The 19,515-nt window shown below is 48.5% G+C and overlaps 1 protein-coding gene across 1 annotated transcript; it reads left to right on the plus strand.

The window, feature by feature from the left end:
• The first annotated feature begins 1,973 nt into the window (after positions 1-1,973).
• On the plus strand, positions 1,974-14,060 carry LOC149331881 (uncharacterized). The gene is made up of 6 exons (XM_089557427.1): positions 1,974-1,988; positions 2,178-2,302; positions 3,771-3,888; positions 5,223-5,390; positions 7,113-7,244; positions 13,899-14,060. The coding sequence occupies exons 1-6, from the start codon at positions 1,974-1,976 to the stop codon at positions 14,058-14,060; spliced, it is 720 nt and encodes a 239-aa protein (XP_089413553.1).
• Positions 14,061-19,515: the final 5,455 nt, after the last annotated feature.

The following is a 19,515-nucleotide window of genomic DNA, read 5'->3' on the forward strand; positions in this document are numbered from 1 at the left end:
CTAATCTGCATTCAGAGGATGACGTGAACTCTCAATGCCATCCCTTGCAACACCTAAGCTTTCGTCTTTAGGACGGCCTAGTTGAGAATTGTATAGCTTGGACAGCTGGCTAGTGGTGGGTATCGTAATTTCATACAAGTGCATTTTTGTTCCCGTGAAAGAATATTTGCATCGGCTTCCTGCTCTCTGTTATATCCACACAGACTAAAGATCAACGTTAATGACGTTTATATTAATGACCTTCACGAGCCTTTTACGAGTCCCAACAAAGCAAAAAGCAGCAGCAGCTACTTGCTGGGAGAGAGAGTAGTTTACAAAGCAGGAAACTTTGTTGCTAGTCTTGTAGAAGATCTGATAGACTGTGCTGCGTCTTCCTTGGTGGCAGCAGGTGGAGCGACCTTCCCGACAACGGAGATTATAACGACAACCACGGAGACGACAACGACTACCACGAGGCCACCGCCGCTGCTGTGCTCAGTGAACTTCATCGCCACGCTGGATATCTGGTTTCCTCCGGACAACACCTGCGACATCCTCATCTACACGCACGTGCTCGTTGAGGGACAAAAGATAGTCGGATTGGAGGGCGAGTCCAGCTACGGGAAATTCAAGGACACTTGCAAGCTCTACATGGACACAACGTGCGGGCTCTCCTTCGATGTCCGGTGGGTTGATGAACAGTATTTCGCGAAATAGCTATGAGATTATCCGGGTTGTGAAACCGCGATAAGGCCCATGCATCATGGTCTGTCAATGACTGGTGCAACGCTCAAAAGTAAACCGAGTGTCGCCCCACTTGGGCCCGTTGAGATGAACTGCTTATAAATGTTCAAGTTACGGTTATTGTGACGGACTAAGAATATCAAGGTGGCAGCAGGAGTCAGTTGCCCATCTCTTAGGTGGAAGCCTTTAAAAGAATAGAGTTATAAGTCAGCCGCATTGTGCTCAAACCACAGCTGCTTTTCGGGCTGGTACTACTAACTTGTTGGAGAGGAGGAATAACCGCGTACTTGGACGAGGCTGAAGAACGAGAAGAGGACAGGACGAGCGGTCCTGTCCAACATGTCAGACCAACTGGCCCAAAGCCTCCCCTTGTTTTACTACTAACTGCTTACGTGAAAGGAATATACGTCTGCCCACCAAAGCTAACGACTCTGACTATCCGACTGCTCCCGTGCTAGGTATGGCGAGTGTGCATCCTGTGAAAAGAAAATTTGCTCATGAAATTTGAGCGCTCGTTGAAGTATTGATGGGCGTTCCCTGCTGCTTTTAATTTAATTTTTTTTCTACAGTTACGTTTCTCAAGATATGTTCACAAGCACGGACGTGGTTGACGAGCTTTCGAAGGCCAAGATGACGTCAAGGGTCAACCACTACGCGATAATGAATATGTACGGCAATAAGCAGCTCGTGACTACCTACTCAGGCCTGGCGACTCCAATATTCAGTGTAAGCGAACAGCGTTCCTTCTCAGTGCTTGCATGCGAGGGCAGCTGATTCTCAAGAGTGCCATTACACTTTCCGATATTGCAGTCTACTGAACACAGCGTTAATTTTCAAACGCAAACACAGATATCGAGAGTTGCGCATTAATGCAAGGTTTTTGTTTCCTTGAGCCATATGGTTGTGTTTCGTGTGTGGTTCAGTCATGTGCAGCGAAAATGCGTCGTAGTTTTCGGGGACGCCTGACGTGGAATGGCGGATTACCTTTAGCAATAACCAAATGCAACCTGAACTGATTTAGGTGAGGCGCGTCTTTTGTTCCGAATTGGAGTGTGCGTTTTGTAGCAAGCACATAACACTATGCTCTTAAATTTGGGAACAGAAGGCAGTGGCATAAAATACCCTATTTACTGACAAAATGGTAGAAACGAGTGAACTAGTTTCGAACAGCCAGTAACAAAAGGGAGACGTGATTCGGAGAGCGAAGCTTTCATCGCTATCGGTGTTAGCAGTTCTAATTGAGCAAACATATGACCCTGGTGAAGGTCTACACAAAGGCCACAATATTCATTCTCTTTCTCCAAGAGCGTTTTCGAGCTATTATTAACCACGAATACCCCAGCGTTGCAGGAAGGAGGTTTATTTTTGAACTGTCAGTTTCTCCCTCATACTTCGCACCGTTTTCAGTAATCAGCGGAGCGATTGAGTTTGAAAAATTGTGCTTTGTCTTGCAGGAATTTCGAAAACTATTAGGAGACGATAGAGCAACGAACAAGGTTATATTTGGTGTTGGTTACTTCAACTACAACGCAAGCGACGCCTGGACTGACCTCGCCTACGTCGCCGAAAACACTGCCACGTGAGCATCGCGCCCCTAGTGGCGACTTTTTGTGGCAGTACACACGACAGAATGGAGCTTTATCAAATTCTAGGACACATAATTACCGGAAGAACGACACAAAGAGAAGTAGCAAGATGGAAATGGTCTAAGATAATCACTTGAGATGCACCGATGTGGTCGGCTAAAGACTTTTCTTTCGTTGCCGTTTTTTTGTCTTGCTTTGTATGAAACTTTCCTGTGGGTTACGATTATCCAGACAGGCTTTGAAAACATTGTTCGTTGTCACTTGATTTTCGAATAAAGTACTGTTCCGAATAATTACGTTTTCAGCCATGATTTCCTAGTTACTCCTCCGTTGATTTCAGTGCATTATAAGTAAATATGTTGAAATGTGACAAATTCCTTCCGTCAGTTTTGCTTTGCGTGTATACCGCATATTGCTAAACAAGGCTTGGAGGTAATCGGATTGTGTTCAATTCCTGAGGCAGTTTCCCTTCGCACTATGGAGTTTTTTTAATAACCTATTATAGCATAACTGTCATAACTTGACCATGGAGACTCAACATAACTTTATTTGTTTAGTTTTCGCCGTAGATACATTTTTGTCAGTCAAACTTAGAAAAAAACAGCTCTATCTCTTTTTGATATTTATTTCTTTTGACATAGAGCCCGCATTCCGGATTTAAAAAAAAATATTGCTATTATACTTGAAGTGCACCGAGCACAAAACGTTTGAAGGCACGCCTTTCTTGTTGATATCTTCTCAGGTCCGACTTGTGTTCTCTATACCATGTTAATGCCGCACATGGCTAAACCCTATAGAGCATCTACTCTCACTCAGAGTAGCTCCTGTGAAGACAGTTAACGGGAAATGTATTGCTGTCCAGAGCTGAGTTTATCTCCGTAAGGCTCACTACTCTGCAACCTCTACGCATTGCTAGCTCATAATTGGTAAGGGAAAGTCAACCGACTACAACCCAGACAAACTTCTAAGAAGCAATCTTGGAACACTTGTTTTGCTTTATCAACATGTTAGCTGAGGCCACTTCTTACCGCCATTGCGACGTGGAGACTTCCTAACGTGACACCCTGTAATTAACGTGAATAGTTGGTAGTAAGCATGTAGTTGGTCCCACCTGATATGAACGAAACAAACGTGGCACTTCTTTGGGCAAGACGCCCTTGGGTCACCATCACCCATAATTACTACAGTTAAGCTTCCGACCACTGTACGAATGAGATTGATAATTTTACATATAAAATTTAGAGTTATATTCTTTGCCTCGAGCTCCTTTTGATGAACCGTTTTGGAACAACTTTATAGCCAATTCGAGACGAATAGCCGAAACCATCTTCTTATGGCACAATAATTAGGGTTGTCGCACCGCAGCTTAGAAAAGTAAACTTTCGTTCAGTTGATGTTTGTAATTGTTGATGTCAGTTTTATAGTTGTTTCATAAATTTGATTCTTTTTATTTTTGTGCAGCGATGATGTGGACATCGTTGTTATAATCACCAGCGTCTTGACGATGCCCAGTCGGAGTCAATGCACAACCCTCCCTGCGAACGCCATGAGGAGCCTGAATTCAATGACGCCCACATTGGTAAGCGTGTACAGGACAGAAAAACGTTTCCTGCCGTGCGGCACACGTTCATTTGTGTGACATAAAAATGAGCAGATGCATTTCTATAATTTCTCTACTTATACCTCTTACTTCCGTGTCAAAAATTGCAGTGATATTTTTGCAAAGGGTGTGCAAGCTATAGAGATGCTCAGAACAGCTGGACCTATCCTGCTGCATTTTCTTTATTTAAAAACTTTGTACCCAGATAAGCAAGAAAAGCGCTTCAAAGGTCTTCTGTGAAGGAATAGTTTCTTATCCGCTTTGCTCGCCTTGCGCGATAAAAGTTTCTAGGAGCAGGAATTCAAAAAAAAAAAATGAAAGGCGCGCTAACCTTCTGACTTAGTGAACGCTTGATCAGTGTTGTGAGGAGAAAATAAAGAGGTGCGAGAATGCCGTATGTTCCAAACCGTAAGTACGCTAGGCCTATGAGCGTACAGAATAAAGAACTTGGTATGTGCGGTGTGACTGCGTAGAATAAAGGGGTACTTCAGGCAGGCCAATATTATACACATTCTCGCTATTGATTCATGACGTGTCGAGCGTACTTCTGATAAAGAAGCGTCTCTTCCTTTGTCCTTATCAAGAGCAGAACGGCTTAAGGTGTTGCTGCGTTTGGGACTTGCGCTAGATGAATCAGTATCTCCGTGTTTACCTCGAAGAACATGATTTGTCACATAATGAAATCCGGACGACAAACAACAGACTCATATGAGCGGAGCAACAACAAAGCATGATGCGGGTAATCTCTGCGTCGGGGCCACTCACATTAGCCTCTTTAGAGGCCTCAATTCACTTCATCACCGCATCCATGGCGCCATTCATAGCGAATAATGGCTTACATCACAGGGTCCGCAGCTGGTGGATACAGGGAACGCTTTTTTAAACGCACCATGGCAAAAAACTGTGGCCAAATTTCGTTTTTCAGTTGTTAGTAGTAGGCCGCTAGCCGTGGTGTGTTCTCTCTCGCTCGCGGCATCTGTGAAGCAGGCTGGAATGCTGACCAATAGGAGAGAGGCAGAGGGGAGAGTAGGCGGCAAATAGCACTAAGGGAACCGGCTTGTCAGTCTGGCATTTCAGTAGATGATGCGCTGTTTAACTCAAGTACATTTTAAATATCTTGTGTTCATTGCGGCTATGTCTCTAACTGAATGGAATACACTGCACATAAGTACGCTGTTAAATAAATCTCTGCAAACTTGGACTTGTGGAGCAATGGAGCCATATTTGATCTTCCTGTTTTAACTTTGTCAGCACTCGCCTGGTGCTTTAGGAGCTCAACCGCGGAGCATAAATCTTGTTTTTCGCCATTGCAGGAGAGAGCTTTGCCGACCGCCTTGGCGTCCTTCGGGAACCAAAGGCTGATCGTCGCTTTCTCCTTCCAAATGGGCGTCCTCTTCTACAAACTGAAAGGGCGTCATACCGCCCCTCTAGACGCCCTCTACAAGGAATGCGAGTCAATGTCGGTGTCAGACTATTCCCAGGCAAGTTCTAAAGCGAAAAGCTCTACTTCTCCCGTGCTGAACCTGAAGGTCAACTGGCTCTTAGATTTGACCTCTAACGGGAGGCGTGTCGCATGTGGATATGACGTCATGTCATGTTAGTCACCGACGCCATAGATATGCGCTTGGCAGTCACGTCCTCCGCTGCGCTGCCTGCTGTTCGGCCGCTCCTCCTCGCCAGCTGTGGTATGTCATGTGTCGCGTGATTTGCTCTTGCACTTGGCAATCCCGGCGCCGACCGCCGCTCTCGACTCTCGCTCTTGCACTTGCCGAAGCTATACCATGTCTAAGCAACCTAAACCCTTTCCGGTCAGGTGTAGTTTCCCCACTGACTACGGCACTGGTCAGAATTAATTTGGGCCTTCTAGTCCCTCGCAAAGAAAGGAAGTGCCACCACATGATTTGGTTATAAACAGTTATTTAAAGCATTTTGTTTTCAGTTTTTTTTTTAAAGTCAGGAGGTCATTGATGTATAATTTCCGGGAGTGTCTTGCCCGTTTGTCTTTGCTACTGATTGTGCTGCCGTACTCTTTACTTTCGCTGTCGGAACTAGTGGGCGGACTCTTCTGTCGAAGGAGGCACATAGTTGTCTTCGTCACTAAAGTCATCTTCGCTTTCTACAAAGTCATTAGATAATTGTCCGTAAAGCGTGCCTGCCGGAATGGAACTCATGCCGCGAGTTTTTGGAGCTAATTCAAAACCTCAAAACCACGTGATCAAAAATTATTTTAAAGCTTTATGGTGCTGGGACTCCTCGAGAGAAAAGTCAAGTAGCCAGTTTGCAGGATACAACAAACCCAATCTGATTGGATTTGTTGTATCGCGCTAGGCGCTCGCGCTAGGCCAGGGGCCATTAAATCCATCTTTCATCGTGGCGACCAGCGCTACACCACCTTGCCATCTCTGTTGTACCGTACTCTGAAATGTTGTTTTCCTCAAGAAAATAATGACGCGTACCCACTTGCGGGGATTGGCCAAGACACAGGCCAGGGAAGGATCGCTTGGTGGCGTCTAATAGTGTGACGAAGCAGGCAGTGCCGCAGGACGGAGCGCTCGCGCAAAGCCAGCGGCCATTATATTATCTCTTGTTCATCGTTCTTCGCGCCTTATTCTTCGGCCAGCCACCACGTGACAATATCTTGATGATTTGCTGCTTCACCTGCGTAATGATCCGAAGCGGCCTCGCTCTAACTGGGAGTCTGCAAAACTTGAAGATGAAATAAAACAGCTTAACATATTTGGACTATTGTAAAAAGGTCCTATGTTTTAATTGTGTGGAGGTATGCTATTATCTAATTGGACTCGTAGACTATAACAACAGTTCCATATCAAAATTTCGTGTCTAACCGAACAGTTTTTGTTTACCCGACTGTGCTAGTATTGGTGCTAGTATTGGTATAGTATAAGTGCTAGTATTGGTTATATTTCGAATGTTCATATATTTTTATTTATCATAGTGCATTAAATTAACAGAGTGCACCTATATACTGTCTCTCCTAGTCAACAGAGGTTATTTGTTGATTTATTATTTTATGCGAATTATTGGTCTCGCACTTAATATATATTAGCTGAAGACGTTATGCTATCATTCCTCGCTACTGTGGAGTGTAACAATCGTGAAAGTGTATACTAAAAAGGCAGTGTACATAACACAGTGCACTTGCCCAGTGTTTATTTTTATATCTTGCGGCTATTATTTTTCAGGCCTGCCAGGTTGGAGGAACCGAGCTAAACAGTGAAAAGACTGTTATCGGCATCAACAGCCAAGAATCGGTCCAGAAACTCGGTGGACAATATCTACAATCGTATGACAACCTCAGTTTTATGAAAGAGAAGGTGAGCCTTCCTCTATTACGTGGTACCCTACGATAAACGCAACGCGCAAATGTGGAGATGACTTTGAAGGTCCAGTGCGCTTTACACTTAAGCACGGATTCTTATAGATGAAAAAAAAAGAATACATTGAAATGCTCTGTTTATGGACAGAGCCCGCATGCACCTTCAGAAGTTTGTCATACCTTGCCGTAGCATCCTTTACGGCGCCGAACCATACCTTACTACCCCACAATTACCCATACCAACCAATAGCCTATAATGTCTTACCATATTGTAACGTACTTGCTGACGAAGGGGGGCTTTATTAGCAGGCACGAAAGGGAAGGCCAGGCAAGCTGGGGCAACAACAGCGACAGACTCCACACGGCGCGAGCCCTACTTCGTCGTCGTCGCCCTACTTCGTATGCGCCACCTGGCAATACTAGGTGGCATTATTCCCCCCTTATGAAGGAAAAAAAAAAAAGCGCTGTCGCTGTCGACGTAAGGGTGAAACAAAAAATAAACAAAAAAACAAGCAAACTGCCGCAACTGAAGCGCGCGAAAACATCAGCACGGTTGCGTCACCGTGTATAGTACGGCTTAAACCGCACAACGTGCGCAATGTCAGAGTCGGGCTGTCGGCGTCGCGGTTGCGCAGCATCGTCCGGAACCACTTCATAGTTAACCTCACTCACACGCCGTACCACTCTGTAAGGGCCAAAATAGCGGGAGAGCAGTTTCTCACACAAGCCTTGGCGACGAACAGGAGTCCACACCCAGACTTGGTCACCGGGTTTGTAGTCAACCTGTCGGTGGCGAAGGTTGTAACGGCGCGCATCCGAGCTCTGCTGTTGCCCGATGTGCACGCGGGCCAGCTGACGGGCTTCTTCAGCACGTTGGGCAAACTGTTGGGCGTCTGGGGCGAGTTGGTCATCCTCTGGGCACGGGAGCATGGCATCAAGCATGCTCTGGACTTCGCGTCCGTACACAAGGCGAAACGGGGAGAAGCGCGTAGTTTCCTGCAGGGCGGTGTTGTAGGCAAAGGTGACATACGGCAGGACCTCATCCCAAGTTTTGTGTTGAACATCTACGTACATGGACAACATGTCCGCAAGGGTCCTGTTTAATCGTTCGGTCAAGCCATTGCTCTGCGGATGGTAGGCCGTGGTCTTGCGGTGTGTTGTGCAGCTCAGCCGAAAGATGTGGTCGATTAGTTGCGCTGTAAACGCCGTCCCTCTGTCTGTAATCACGTGCGAAGGAGCGCCATGTCGCAGGACGATGTTGTGCATGAAAAACTCTGCGACTTCTGAAGCTGTGCCACGAGGGATCGCCTTGGTCTCGGCGTAGCGAGTCAAATAGTCGGTAGCAACTATGATCCACTTATTGCCGCCCTGCGACAAGGGGAAAGGGCCGAGGAGGTCCATGCCGATCTGGTCGAACGGAGCACGAGGGGCAGTAACGGGCTTGAGAAAACCCGCCGGCTTAAGTGGGGGCGTTTTCCGGCGCTGGCATTCTCGGCAGCTTTTAACGTATCGTTTGACATCAGCAGAAAGTCCAGGCCAGTAATACATGTTCCGCACTCTGGCGAGCGTACGTGAAAAGCCCAAGTGGCCAGACGTGGGCTCATCGTGGCAGGCGAAAAGAACGTCAGATCGGAGGTCGGCTGGAATGACGAGAAGGTAAGGTCTATCGTTGCCTCTCGAGTTCTTCTTGTACAAGAGACCTTGCCGCAAACAGAAGGAGCCAAGACGTCGAGAGAAGTGGCGAGGTATAATCGTATCACTACCTTCAAGGGCGTCAATGAGAGGGCGAAGGTCCGATCCGCCCTCTGCCGAGTCAGTAGGTCGGAGGCGGTGAGAGTACCAAGGAAGCCGCTGTCGTCATCGGGCGCTGCGTCGGCAGGATCAACTGGTGCACGCGACAGTGTGTCGGCGTCTTCGTGTCTGCGGCCGGACTTGTAAACAATAGTAATGTCAAATTCCTGGAGCCGTAAGCTCCAGCGTGCCAGGCGTCCAGATGGGTCTCGCAAATTTGCCAGCCAGCATAGGCAGTGGTGATCGGTGACCACTTTGAATGGGCGGCCGTAAAGATAAGGGCGAAACTTCATGGTGGCCCACACGACCGCAAGACATTCTTTTTCAGACGTGGAGTAATTGCTCTCGGCGCGGGAGAGAGTACGGCTAGCATAGGCGATAACCCTCTCAAGGCCGTCTTGGTGTTGAACAAGGACCGCGCCAAGACCGATGTTACTGGCGTCGGTGTGGACCTCGGTATCGGCATCTTCGTCGAAGTGCGCAAGAACGGGAGGTGTCTGAAGGCGCTGGCGGAGCGTAGAGAAAGCGGTCTGTTGCTCAGTGGTCCAGACAAAGGAGGTGGTATTCCTTGTGAGGCGCGTCAACGGCTCAGCAATCGTGGAAAAGTCCGCAATAAAGCGCCGATAATACGCACAGAGACCCAGGAAGCGCTGGACAGCTTTCTTGTCGGTCGGAACGGGAAAACGTGCGACGGCGGCAGTCTTTTCGGGGTCCGGCCGCACTCCCTCAGCGCTCACAACGTGACCCAGAAATTTGAGCTCTTCGTAACCGAAATGACACTTCTGGGGCTTCAGGGTAAGGTCTGCCGAGCGGAGGGCTTCGAGGACAGCCCGCAGGCGCTGGAGATGTTGGTCAAACGTTTCCGAAAAAACTACGACGTCGTCCAAGTAAACAAGACAGCTTTGCCACTTGAGGCCTGTGAGGACGGTGTCCATCATCCGTTGGAACGTAGCCGGGGCGGAGCACAAACCGAAAGGAAGCACTTTAAATTCATAGAGGCCATCTGGAGTCACAAAGGCGGTTTTTTCGCGGTCCCGTTCGTCTACTTCAATTTGCCAATAGCCGCTCTTTAAGTCAATGGATGAGAAGTACTTAGCGCGCCGTAATCTATCCAGCGAGTCGTCAATGCGCGGCAACGGGTAGACGTCCTTTTTGGTCACACTGTTCAGTTTGCGATAGTCGACACAAAACCGGAGAGTGCCGTCCTTCTTCTTAACAAGGACTACAGGTGAAGACCACGGGCTTTGGGAAGGTTGAACAACGCCGTCGTCAAGCATTTCCTGAACCTGAGTTTGGATAACCGCCCGTTCTTTAGCAGAAACACGATAAGGCTGCTGTCGTATAGGGCGAGCGTCGTCATAGGTGATGATGCGGTGCTGCGTGATGGGTGTTTGACGAACTTTCGAGGAGGAAGCGAAGCACGACTTGTATTCCTTCAGCAGCTGTTCCAAAGCCAGGCGTTGCTCCCGAGACAGGTGGCAGTTTATGTCGACGTTTTCAAGGGAAGGTTCGTCAGTGCCGGCTGCCGCGGACGCAAAACAAACGGGAATATCGGTAACAGGTTCGGCAGAAGCGATAGCCGTTCCTGCAAAAAGGTGCCGGTACTCATTAGAAAAATTAGTGACCAGGACCGCAGACCGGCCACCACGAAGCGTCAGCAGACTGCGAGCGGCGCAGATGCCTTGAGTAAGCAGGAGTGAACGGTTAGCCTCGGCGACTGCTTCTGCGTCATGCAAGTCGTTGCAAGTGACTTCAACCAAAACACTGCTCCGTGGCGGCAACGTGACACTGTCTGCAGAAACACGAAGGGCGGTACTGCGGTGGCAAGAGTCGGCGAGGTGGGTCGCGTTACTGGTCGAAAAGGTGATGATTCGTCGGCGGAGGTCGATGACAGCACCATACTCCCGCAGAAAGTCAATGCCGATAATGAGATCGCGGGAGCAATTGCACAGAACTACACAACTGACGACGAACGTAGATCCCTGAATCTGAACGCGAGCCGTGCAAATACCCTTTGGAGTAACGAGATGACCACCGGCAGTACGGAGATGCACTACAGAACAAGGCGTAAGGACTTTTTTTAGAAGAGTCGCCAATTTATCACTGATAATTGAATAGTCGGCCCCGGTGTCCACTAATGCACTGACTCTGTGACCGTCGAGAAGAACAGGTATGTCCAAGGAAACGCAGCTGTTTTGGTCAGATGACGGTACTATCTGTTCACGGTCGGAGCGTAGCGGCGGCGGCGGGAGGTCTTCAGCGCAGCGACTCCCAGCGACCTCGCCCCCGAAGGTCGCTGGTCTCAGTTTTCCCGGCGAGGGCTCGGCGAGCGACCCTGTACTGCTCGCGGGGAGCTGTGCGGGTTCGGGGAAGAGCGCCGCGGAGAAGATGAGCGCGGCTGATGCGGCGCACGGGCTGAAAGTCGCTGTTCTGCGAGGAAGTCTTCAATGGCTGGAGGCCGGTGGCCAAACCGGGGTCTGGGCGAATCGGCTCGAAAGCCCTGCAGACCGAGGCGTCGATAAGAGCAATTGCGGTAGAGATGGCCTGGTTCTCCGCAGTGAAAGCAGAGTGGCCGGTTGTCAGGTGTGCGCCAGACATCGGCCTTCCGCAAGTGCACTCGGCGATCGTCGAAATACGGGACTGGTGGAACTGGGGACAGCGGTGCAGGAGGCGTTACTGGAATCGGCGGTGGCGAAGCTGCAGCCGGGCGTCTCGCAACTTCGGCATAGGTGGGGCGGCTGTAGTCTCCCGGCAGAGGTGGTGTTTCGACGGTAGGACCCCTGAACGCTTGTTGCACCTCCTCGCGAACAAGAGCGGAAATCGAACCAAGTGCAGACTGCGAAGGGCTGCAAAACTTGAGGACCTCTTCACGCACGATGGTGCGAATCAGTTCGCGCAAATCGTCAGGGTGGCTCCTGGCGGTGGCAAACGATTCGGTGACTGCAGCAGCATGCACGGGCCGGTTGTAAGTCGCAGAACGTTGTTGAAGAACCTTTTCCATCGTCGCGGCCTCGGCAAGGAATGCAGCGACGGTCGATGGTGGGCTGCGCACGAGGCCTGCAAAGAGCTGTTCTTTGACGCCGCGCATGAGTTGGCGCACCTTTTTCTCTTCGGGCATGGCCGGGTCAGCTCGCCGGAAGAGCCGAGTCATATCCTCCACGTACATGGCTACAGACTCATTCGGCATTTGAATGCGAGACTGCAAAGCCCGTTCAGCCCGTTCTGGGCGATCCGTGCTGGTGTAGGTCTCCAGCAGGCGTCGGCGGAACTCATGCCATGATGTTAGCGCATCTTCTCGGTTCTCGTACCACGTACGTGCCCCATCCTCCAGGCTAAAGAAGACGTTTCGAAGCTTGGCTGCGTCGTCCCACTGGTTGAACGAGGCCACGCGTTCAAACTCGACCAGCCAGTCTTCGACGTCTTCGAGCTGACTGCCATGGAATGGTTTGGGCAGTCGCGGATTCTGCAAGGTATAGTAGGCTGCAGCTGGCATAACAGGTCGATGGGTGGGTGCTCTTGCAGACTCCAAAAGCCCGTGTTCGGGAGGTAGGCCTTGGTTTCTCCGGCTAGCACGGTGCACAGGGGTGTCCACCAGCGAAGGACTGGAGCCCAGGGTATGCGGAGGAGTATTAGACATATACAGGGATCTTACCCAGCGCCTACACCAGACTGTAACGTACTTGCTGACGAAGGGGGGCTTTATTAGCAGGCACGAAAGGGAAGGCCAGGCAAGCTGGGGCAACAACAGCGACAGACTCCACACGGCGCGAGCCCTACTTCGTCGTCGTCGCCCTACTTCGTATGCGCCACCTGGCAATACTAGGTGGCAATATCATTCTGTACTAGGCCATTCCATAATATACTATACCATACCGTGCAAAACTTAAGCATCGTAGATAACCATACGATTCACACCACATACCATACCATACCACACCATACCATACCATCTCAATCCTTAATCACACCATACCACTATATACCATACCATATCATATAGTGCCACACCAAATCGTACCACAGACTACCATACCACACCATAGAGTACCGCATCATACCACACCAATTAATATGACCATTTGAATGCTATGGCTAACTATGTGTCCCAAGGGACATAGTACTGGTTCGGGGACTGAGAGAAAGCGAACTTTTTGAGCAAGAATAAGGAAGACGTGCCCTCCGTGCTTTGGAGAGTTTGTCGTCTATGCTTTCGTCTTTACTTCTTGTTCCTCGACGCCCAAATTTTGTTTGTGATGTTGACTTCCTTTGCTTGCTTGAGCAAAGAATATGTGCTTGACTTGCTTGAAAGCCGGCACTAGTGGACCATGCAGATGGTTGCTTATAGTTTAAAATTTTGAGGCGGTTTAACGACCCAAAGCGACTCCCGCTAAGAGGGGCGCCTTAGTGAAGGGCTCCGGAAATTTTGACCACCTGGGAATCTTTACCGTGCACAGACATAGCACAGTACACGGGCTTCTAGAATTTCGCCTTCATCGAAATTCGACCGCCACGGCCGGGATGGAACCCGCGTCTTATGGGTCAACAGCCGAGTGCCATCACCACTGAGCAACCGCTGTGGGCCCACCATGTAGATGACTTAAATGTCACAGCAACACACGACGTAACCTGAGTTAATAAAAAGTATAAAGAGAGGGGCCCAGGGGACAAGTGATAGAAATGAGGGTCTGTAATGGCTAGCGGGTTCATAACACTTGCCACCGCGGAGCGCAGCGGCTCAATTTCTCCAATTTCTCATTGTGTCATTTTGCGCTGCCAGTTGCCCTTACCTCACGAGTGAACGCGCCTTTACAAGGGTTCTGTCTTGCCCTGTGCCGAGCCTTATTCCTTCGTCCCTTCACAGGCCAGGATCGTCATGAACACCCCAGGCAGGCGCCCCTTGTTCACCTGGTTCTTGTTCAACGTGCACTTGACCGACATCACCGGGCGCTGCCTCCCAGGAGGTCCCTTTGAACGTCTCAAGGGCTTCAGGGACTTCTACTATGGAGAAGCGAAAGGGAGATAGCAAAGGGAAGCGTTTTCACAGAAGCAATGACCTGTGGACTATGGCAGCCTGTTCTGCCCACCGACGTGTTTGGGTTGTGTTTTAAGCAGATGATGAAAAGTTGGTTCGTTTTTATTAGGGCAGTTTTAGAAGGGCTGCGCATCTGTTGTGACGTTGTTTCCGGAAGTGCTTACTTGCAGGACCGAAAGGACAAACCTCCAGGAAAGGCCATTGTTTTTTGTCTGAAAGAAACTTAATGTTACCTTGTTCCCAGCCCGGTTTCGTTCTGCTCGTAAATAGAATGTTTTTTTGCAACTCATCTGTATTCGCACCACCTACCCTAGCTGAGAGCGCCCCCGCGCACCTTGTGTTTAGTGTTTGCATAATTAGTTACATCGCCTGCTACTATAGAAGGCGAAACTCGAGGGCACCTCAAATTTTTTTTTTCTGAGGTTCCGAGGGTAGGACGTCTAAGAATACTAGGAATGAACCACTTCGAGGCTAAATACGGTAGTTTCATTGAGTTGGCACTAGGCTTTGCTGCAGAATTGATTTAAAAGATTCAAAATCTTGCCAATAGTTTACGTCCTTGTTTCGTTTGCTTTCATTAGGAAATGAATTCCGAAAAATAAAGATTCTGTGAAATGAATACCTTACAACTTTTTCATTGAAAGCGCATGTTCAAGTTGTGATAGCAGCCTGCTGTTGCTGGCGGCGCCCAAGTAATCGTGCGCAACATGTAGTACTTTGTTGAATCCTGTACTTTGGCATCCTATTATCTCGATGTACTGCTTAATTTTGGGAAAAATTCTGGGAAGAATGTGTTCTGGCAACTTAAGGATGCAGCAAAATGGCCACTGAGGTGAATCCTTAAAGTGATGGAAACTGTTAATTTTTTCTAATATAAGCCCCAAACCGTTCAACCGTCTCTTCCCATCCCAAGATGCCACCTTTGCTCGTACGTAAAGAAATTGAATGCTTTCGGGAGTGTTGGAAGTTGCACGCCAGAAAGTTCAACGAGGCAACGGGGCAAGAACTTTGAAATCTGGTTTAATGTCAAAAGTTCAACATGCACACCACACGAGTTTAACCCACAGCCGCTGCTAAAGGAAAAGGAAAACGACAAACTATAAAAAAGAAATGAAGGAAATGTTTAGGATACTAAGGAAAAAAAAGGTACTTTCATTGCGAAGCACAAACGATGCTCACTGGTTACGTTCCCCGGTAAGCTCAGTACAGGAGGGCAGCCTACACCAGACATTGCCTCAGGCATACCTATTCACTGCTCATCAGGACTTTGGAAATAGAAACACTTGGCACCGACTCAGCCGTCAGCATTCAGTTGGCTGCGGAGATGGCTGGGCGTGAGAGGCTATCTAGGTCCTTCTGCCTCCAAAGGCACCAAAAAACTGCAGACCAGAGATTCAGAGAGGTTCTGTCCAAAATTGGCTTCCGAACCTTGTATGCTCAACGTGCTGTACCTCGATGAAAGCTCAGCTTAGGTATAAAGCAATCGCTTAAGTTAGCACATCATCTTTCTCCGTCCTCCCTTCTTAAAGGATCCCTGAAAACGATGTTTCAGGTTGGCTATAATACCCTTGCATTATGAAGAGCTTAGGCCACAGAGAGTCATGCCATGTACAAACCCTCAAAAGCGAGTCCATTATTTACAATATATTATTAAAAATTCGCACTTCCGAGCCTCATCACCGCCTCGGTGTGACCATCGGTGCTAGGCTTCCGCCCGAATCCACGTGGAACGCGTCAAGCAATGCTCGTTACGTCAACAGTGAAGGGCTATAATGTTGATACCATGGACAAGGCCGGAACCTCCGCCCCGCGGAATTCCAGCGTGTCGGTCGCCGCAGAGGGGAAGAGTGGGATAGGCCAGCGGGGGAGCGCCGACTTTTCAGCGTCCAAAGGTTTCGAGAGGAGGGAGAAGTTCGCATAACGCTTTCCAAAATATGCCATTTCTACACCTTTATTGTGACCTAAGGGGTGAAAGCATTTTACACAGAATAGAAAAAGAAGGATTATCTCTTATACCTGTAAACTTCCTTTGTAACCAAGCTAATAGACCACCTTTATTTCTCAAATGAGAAATAACTGAACTTAAAAGATAAAAAAGGTAGGGCCTATCAATTTATCCCTGATATGGCACGCTGCAATCGCGGAGGCAGAGAAAAGTAATCCCACTTTATTTCTAGATATCAGAGCCATGAAAGCGTCTCTAGGTGCCGTAAAAAACGGACCACTGCCTTGAAAGGCCCTGCTATTCGCTGCAAGTGGGTTATAAAAAGCTGTGAGCTACCACAGTGTGACCTGGAAAAACCTAATGGGGTTGATGTTGTCCGGAGTGCTTCAGTTTGGTGTTCATCCAATCCGAAAAGGTAACCCCATCCCACCATGTCAACTTTCCCATTAACGATCCTATCGACTTAGCCGAGTGGTCTAATGTCATTAAATGATGCAATGATGCATTAGGCAGCCAATATAAACAAAAAATTTAAACAGGATTGCCCTGCCCGCACCAACTTAGCACCACGGGCTTAAAACAATTGATAAGAAATAACGAGTGAAAATGCAATAAATTTTTTGGCACTTTCACATTAGGAAAAAAAAACAAAAAAAAGATCTATTAGATCGGTAGCTGCAGAGCGAGGGCCAGGAGGGTAGCGTTTGCAGCATTCTTAAACTTAAAAAACCAAAATAAACATTCCGTTATATTATAGCTAGAAATAATGGGCTAAAACATTAGCAAGAATAAAAAATTTACAGGTTTCGCTCATTTTACTACAAACAATAATTAGGAGCACACGATAAATTTTAGAAGTTAATTACATGATGTTGATGGAAGATTTTGCGATACTTATTAAAGTAAAAACGGTAATACATCTGAGAAGCAGTGTATTGCCTATGACTATCCGATTATACAACAAACATGGACGTTACATGATGTGGAAATAATTTAAACAGCTGTAGGATATGTAATAGTTATTCTAGGTGTAGGTTCATTGGCGAAGATTTCTCTCGCTACACAAAAGTTAATGAAGGGATGGCTTGAATAAGACCCGGATATTTTAACGCCTGAGTTTTCAGATGGTTTGATGGTCTGCAGCAGTGTTTCAGTTCATCTTGGTGGTAGGTACGATCTGAAGCTGGCAACTGCGCACGGAAGGGGCCGGCAGAAGCCGCAGCCTGCCGACGCAAGGCTCCGGGGAAGCGGGCACGGTCGCCGAAGGCCTGAGCGACCGTCCTAACCCACGGCCAGCAGGGCGCTATCCCAGACGACTCGCTCGTGGAGCGGTGGCGGCGTCTTCCTCCACGCTTCCGTCTGCCGCTGCGCCTTGAGGTCGTAAAGCGGGAGCGCCGCTGCTTCCTGCCAGCCCTCTTACCGGTGGCACTGCAGCTGGAGGACCTCGTAGCCGACCGGCGCCACGACTTGGAGCGACGCTTCCTGCCCCCACTGTGGCAGGGCGACGACTGCTTCCTTCGCTTTGGCTGCCAACTGCAGTACTCAGATGTCTCCTCCGCGCTCGGCGGCGCTTGCCACTTATCTGCGCACTGCTGTCGGTGGTGGCCGATGGATAACGTAGGGGAAAGACGTGTCTTGCGGCGAGCAGTCCTGGTCTTCGTTTGAGTGGCTGAAGGCCTGGGTTCTTCAAGGCCTGGGATATACGCAACCTTCTTCGGCGGACGGCTTTCGGTAGTGACGGCGGCCTTCTCCACTGCCTGCTTGCCCTTCGACCGAGCGCTGCCTTTCCCCGCTTGGTTAGGCGAACGATCCACTTTAGCTTCCGCGCGGGCCGTGCCTCGTTTCTGAGTGGCTTAGTCGAGCGCCCCTGCGGCCAACGCTGCCTTGTTGCGACCCCGCCTTGTAATCGGCTCAGCAGTGCCATTCTCCGTTGGGTTCGGCGGCTGCTTCGAGCATTCCATTTCGTTCCCGGACCACTCGCTGTCCATGGTGAGGACATGTCGGTCTCTTTGGGATACCGCGGCTGGGGATGTCGGCTCTCGGGAGAGCCAAGAACCGAACTCTGCCAGGGCAGGTACGGGCAGCTGCTGAGTGGTGTGCGCCTTCGTGCTTCCTTCCGACTGATAGTCAACGTGGCTGCTGGTGATCTTCGTGGTTGCTTCAGGGTTCGAAGTGATGGCTAGCCGCGCTGCTGGCCGTTGCGCGTGGTGATGAAGAAGACGACGCTGGCTGTGGCGCGCGGGGCCGGAGTGCTATGTTTGCATTTATCTACTGGCACTGGTCTATTATAACACCTGTTTAATATCAAAACATTCTTTCGAACCCAGAAGTTTTTATTTATCAAACTTTTACCTTTATTAACATATAAATGTTAGTATTCTTTAAATATCTGATATTTATATATTTTTCTTCCTCGTAGTGCATTCAATTAACAGGCTCCACATATATATTGTATTTCTTGGTCAAAATGGGGTTATTTGCTGTTTTTATTTTCTGCCAATAATTTCTTTTGCGCTTTATTTAACAGTGGACATTTCACTATCATTCATTGCCATAGTGGTGTGCAACGAGCCTCAAAGCATGTTTTACTAAAAGGTCAGTGTACAGAAGGCAGTGCGCGTGCCCGGTGTAAAGTAAAGAAAGAAATTACCATTGCCAGGCACAGAAAGTACAGACTAGTTGTGTTCCCCAGTAGGGAGTACAGACTACGCCATCTCCTGTCTAACTCATATCTATTCGCTCCTCTTCACGGCTTTGGAACTAGAAACAGTCGGCATCGACTCAGCCGTCAGCATTCAGTTGGCTGCGCAGATGGCTAGGCGTGAGCGGGTGGCTGTGCCCTCCTGCCTCCAAAGGCACAAAAAAAACTGCAGACCGGAGATTTTGAGGGGCTTTGTCAAAAATTGGCTTCCGAAGATTATGTGCTCAACTTGCTCTATCTTGGAGAAAACTCAGCTTAGCTATAAAGCAATCGCAAAAGTTAGCGGATACTTTTTCTTTGTCCTCCTTTTTTAAAAGAACCCTGAAAAGGTCATTCAGATAGGCTGTAATACAACTGTGGGTGGGGCCGAGTAGGTGGGGCCGAAGGGGGAAAGCAGAAATTTTAGTATGCAATGTTACGAGAGAAGAGAGAAGTTTCCATAAATGTTTCCGAAATAGGCCATTTCGACAACTTTACGGCGATGTCTGGGGTGAAAGCATTTTACAAAGTGAAAAGGTAGGATTATCACCTATCAATGTAAAATTCCTTCATAACGAAGCTACAAGAAAACTTTTATCTCTCAAGAGAAAAATAGCTAAACAGAAACGATAAAAAGATGGGACCCATCACTTTATCACTGGTCTCAAGCGCTGCAGTCAAGCAGGCGCGAAAAATAGGTCCTCTTTAATTCTCGACATCAGAGCTATGAAAGCTTTTCTAGGTGATGTAAAAAAGTGTCAGTTTTGAATGGCCAGGCTATCCACTTTAGGTGGACTACAAAGAGATGAGATTTACTGCAG

Source organism: Amblyomma mixtum, chromosome 8 (assembly GCF_055824585.1).
Source record: "Amblyomma mixtum isolate Tamu chromosome 8, ASM5582458v1, whole genome shotgun sequence".
In the NCBI taxonomy this organism is placed as follows: Eukaryota; Metazoa; Arthropoda; class Arachnida; order Ixodida; family Ixodidae; genus Amblyomma; species Amblyomma mixtum.